This window comes from Herpailurus yagouaroundi, unplaced genomic scaffold, assembly GCF_014898765.1.
Source record: "Herpailurus yagouaroundi ecotype Mexico unplaced genomic scaffold, PumYag 286, whole genome shotgun sequence".
Lineage (NCBI taxonomy): Eukaryota > Metazoa > Chordata > Mammalia > Carnivora > Felidae > Herpailurus > Herpailurus yagouaroundi.
In genome coordinates, this window is record NW_024412503.1 from 6,439 (window position 1) to 10,522 (window position 4,084).

At 54.1% G+C, this 4,084-nt stretch overlaps 1 protein-coding gene across 1 annotated transcript; it reads left to right on the top strand.

The window, feature by feature from the left end:
• Positions 1–2,067: 2,067 nt before the first annotated feature.
• Positions 2,068–4,079, top strand: LOC121021290 (ubiquitin carboxyl-terminal hydrolase 17-like protein 6; the record flags this gene model as incomplete). The annotated part of the gene is made up of 1 exon (XM_040461556.1): positions 2,068–4,079. A coding segment is annotated over exon 1 (1,593 nt), but the record flags the coding sequence as incomplete, so codon positions are not given.
• Positions 4,080–4,084: the final 5 nt, after the last annotated feature.

A 4,084-nucleotide genomic window follows, 5' to 3' on the forward strand; every position in this document is an offset into this window, starting at 1 on the left:
AGGTGAATTCGAAACCGATGAGGCTCGGTCGGGATGCCTGGGCGGCTCAGTCAGAGAAGTGTCTGACCTGGAGGCGGCGGCTCACGTCATGATCACAGGGTTGGGGAGATTGAACTTTGAGTTTCCCTCCCTCCTCGGGATTGCCACTCTCCTTTTCTCTCTAACCCTCCCCCACATTCTCTCTCCCTCCCTCCCTCCCTCTCTCTCTCTCTCTGTCTGTCTCTCTCTGTCTGTCAACATAAAAACCCATGAACTGAAAGAACATGCGCATGGGAAATCAATCAGCATTAGGGGCTGCTGTCCACATGTCTCTCAAAGGCATTTTCATTCACAAGTCACGTCAAGGAGGGTGGCATAGAAGAGATACAAAGGAAAGGATGAGAAAGACATTCCGCAGATAGATACTAGAGAGGGGAAGGAGACACGAGAGTTAGGAGATAGACACATAGAGTGATGAGCGATTGATGAGAGAGGACAGAGAATTAGGGGGTCAAAGGGTTCTTTGGGAGCAATTCTGCAGGCCTCTTTGCCCACGTGGCAGGTGGCCGGGGCTGAGGCTCCAGAAGCAAGGGGGTGTTCGTGGAGTCTGAAGACGGGCAGGCTCCAGACCCGGGGAGAATGGACTTGTCGGGGCCAGGCACTCAGACAGGAGCAGGTGTCTCGTCTTGGGACAGGGGTCAGCTTTATGCTCCAGGAAGGTCTGGAATGGACTGGCTCAAGTCACTACGTTAAATAGGGCAACTTGCTCTGCTCAGACCAGTCACGTGAGAGTTCCTACCATCTAACACCGTCCAGTGAAAACACAACCGGTTTTCTAGGAGGACATGACAACCAAAGGGAGAGATGATTCCTTGCAGAAACAGGTCCAAACTTGGCGCCTGCCAACGGATATTTGAAGAACAGGGAAAGGTGTGCTTGTGCCCTGGCCTCGCTCGCCCCCCTCCTCTACCCACTCTCTGGTAGATTCTCCTTGGGGTGTGGCCCTGAGAGTGGCAGGCGCCAGGCTGGCCCGGGGGAGCGACGGCCTGGACGTGAGGCCGGGCCAACTGAGGGCGGAGAGCATTGGGATGAGGTGTGGGCATGGGTGTGGCAGGGGTAAGGATGCTGCGGGTAAGGGTGGGGCCGTGGTCCGGTCCCATGCAGTGAGGCCAGGCGGAGGCTGACGGAAGCCGTGGGTGGGGCTGGAGGGCACCAGGCAGGGAGAGGGCCGTGTCTTGAGGCTGTGGTCACAAGAGTCTGAAGACGCCTTTTGTGCATCCCATTGGGTGTCCTCCTTGACCCCTTGCCCCTTTCCTTCCCCTCACATGAGTGTGTTTGGCAGTGAGACACCTCACGTGCTCGCAGCCTTTTCCTCCTAGTTGGCGACCCCGAGGAGGTGACTGTTTCATTGAGGATCCTCTCTCCCTCTCTCTCTGTCTCTCCCTGGCTTGTCCACATGAGCGCTCTCTCTCGCTCTCTGTCTCTCTCTGTCCCTCTCTCTCTCTCAAAATAAATCAATTAAAATGTTAAAAGTGAAAAACAAACAAACATTAGAGAAGAAAGCACAATGTCAGTAGACCTGGTCAGTTCTGAAATCTGGTCTAGAGATACTGACACATTAAAGCCACAGTTTCCAGGAGGGGACATCTGTCCATGCATGTCTAAATTCCAATGTCAAACCGACTCTAAATGTCACAAATCCACAACAAACATGTCCTGAACCACGGGAACCTATGCCTACCTTGCTATGTGATTTGCTAGTAATACCAGTGACAATTTGGCAAATGATGGGTTTAGGTTTTGTTCTCCTATTGGGAAGGGAGCTACAAAATGAAGAAAGCATTCACAAAGCCCGAAACCAGGCAAAGGATATTTCTTGGGACAATTTCTCGGCCACCCCTTGGTAGACAGACATGTTGCAAAGGACCTTCATGATAGTTCTTATACACAGATCCCATGGAGACAGTTCGGGAGTTTTAGACTCAAATCCATGGACAGTAATCATTCCAGAATAATTGGCTGGTGTCACATACATTCTGGCTGACGGAGAGGAGGTGCTCCTCCATGGTACCAGAGCTCAATTGGTAAAATGATTTCCATGGCCTAAAAAATTCATGGCCGTCATTCCTCGACACTTTGTGTTATCTAAGAGCAAAGTGGATACTCAAAAAAGGATTTCCTCTAGGTTGGAAATGCTCAAGTCCGTCTGTCCAGAGAGGGAGCAATGGAAATGAGGGAGGTGGAGAAAGTGGTGAAACGTGTGTGTGCCTCTTGAGGGGGGAGGGGCAGGAGGAAGGCTGGGCTGAGTCGTCTGTCTGCAGAAGAGTGACCACACCCTAAGACCCTTCATCCCACTCCAGCTGGTAGCTGATGGGATGACGTGGTCCTAGTCAGGTGGGTGGGGCGAGCTTTACGAGGGCTGAGGAGGGGGCCCCAGCCATCATTCTGAGACTGGCCTCCTGAGAGAAGCATCGCTCTGCAACGTGAGGCTCCACGTTTCAGGAGACATGGAGACTCCCTCTTCCCACTGCCGAGAGGAGACTCAGCTCCATGTCTTTCCAAACCTCAAATCTTGCGGGTCAAATACGGGTGGTGCCGAAGGCCACGGAGGACCCACTCTGCCTGACAAGCCGTCACCGTCATCGCACACACCCTGCGACCTGCCTAACGGTTGGGCTCCCACGTCGACGGGTCTGCCCCCCGCAAAGAAACCTGTGAGTTGGAGGAGACCTTCTGTGGTTGGGGCTGGCCTGCAGAACCTGGGGAACACGTGCTATGCCAATGCGGCCCTGCAGTGTCTGACGTACACACCACCCCTCGCCAGCTACATGCTGTCCCAGGAGCACTCCCGAAGCTGTGGGAGGCAGCCATTCTGCGTGCTGTGTGCTCTGCAGGCTCACGTGACCCGGGCCCTCTGCCGTCCGGGAGACGTGATCCGGCCTCCGCCAAAACTGCTCGCTGCCTTCCACACACACAGGCAGGAGGATGCCCATGAGTTTCTGATGTTCACTCTGGATGCTATGCAGCAAGCGTGTTTGCGTGAGGACAAGCCTTCAGAGCCTCAGGCTCAGGACGCCACCCTCATCCGGCAAATCTTTGGGGGGTACTGGAGGTCTCAAATCCAGTGTCTCCACTGCCAGGGTGTCTCCAGCACTTTGGACCCTTACCTGGACATTAGTCTGGATATCAGGGCAGCTCAGAGTGTGAGCCAAGCTTTGCAACACTTGGTGAAGCCCGAACAGTTGGATGGTGAAAATGCCTATCGTTGTAGTACTTGTCTCGACAAGGTACCTGCTTCCAAGACGTTGACTTTGCACACTTGCTCCAAGGTCCTGATGCTGGTGTTGAAACGATTCTGCCATTTCACGGGCAGCAAACTGGCTAAGGAAGTGCAATATCCTGAGCGCCTTGACATGCGACGCTACGTGTCTGGGCAGAACGGGGGGTCGCTGACTTATGTGCTCTATGCCGTGCTGGTGCACGCGGGCTGGAATTGTCACAGCGGACATTACTTCTGTTACATCAAAGCTGGGAGCAGCCAGTGGTACAAAATGGATGACGCGAAGGTGACCGCCAGTGATGCGACGTCTGCCCTGAGCCAACACGCCTATGTCCTCTTTTACATCCAGAAGAGTGAATTGGAAAGAGACCGTGCGAGTGAGCCAGGTGCTGGGGAATCCACATCCCTCCAGGCTGACCACGCAGGCACGGCTGCGGCCCAACGGGGGCCTGAATCCGACCCCAACATCGAGGTGCCACAATTGGAGGATCACGTGGAAGAGACACCACTGCCAGCAATCACGTTAGACCAGTGGAGATTCCTCCAAGAAAGCCACCGTCCCAAGTCTGAATTCAACCTCAGGAAACTAGAATTTGCTCTTCCCCCCGACACAGTCCTAATTCACCAGTCCAAATACAGAGATGAGATGGGAAAGGATCACCGTGAACCAAACATCTACCGGCTCAACAGTTCAGCCAGGGACATCCCACCTCAGAGGGCAACGGCCATTCACCAAGTCCCTTGTCTCACCGGCAGAGCCAGAGCTACCAAGAGGAAGAACAAGAAGGGACAGAGGTCTCAGGAAGCAGTGCAGGGATCCCACTA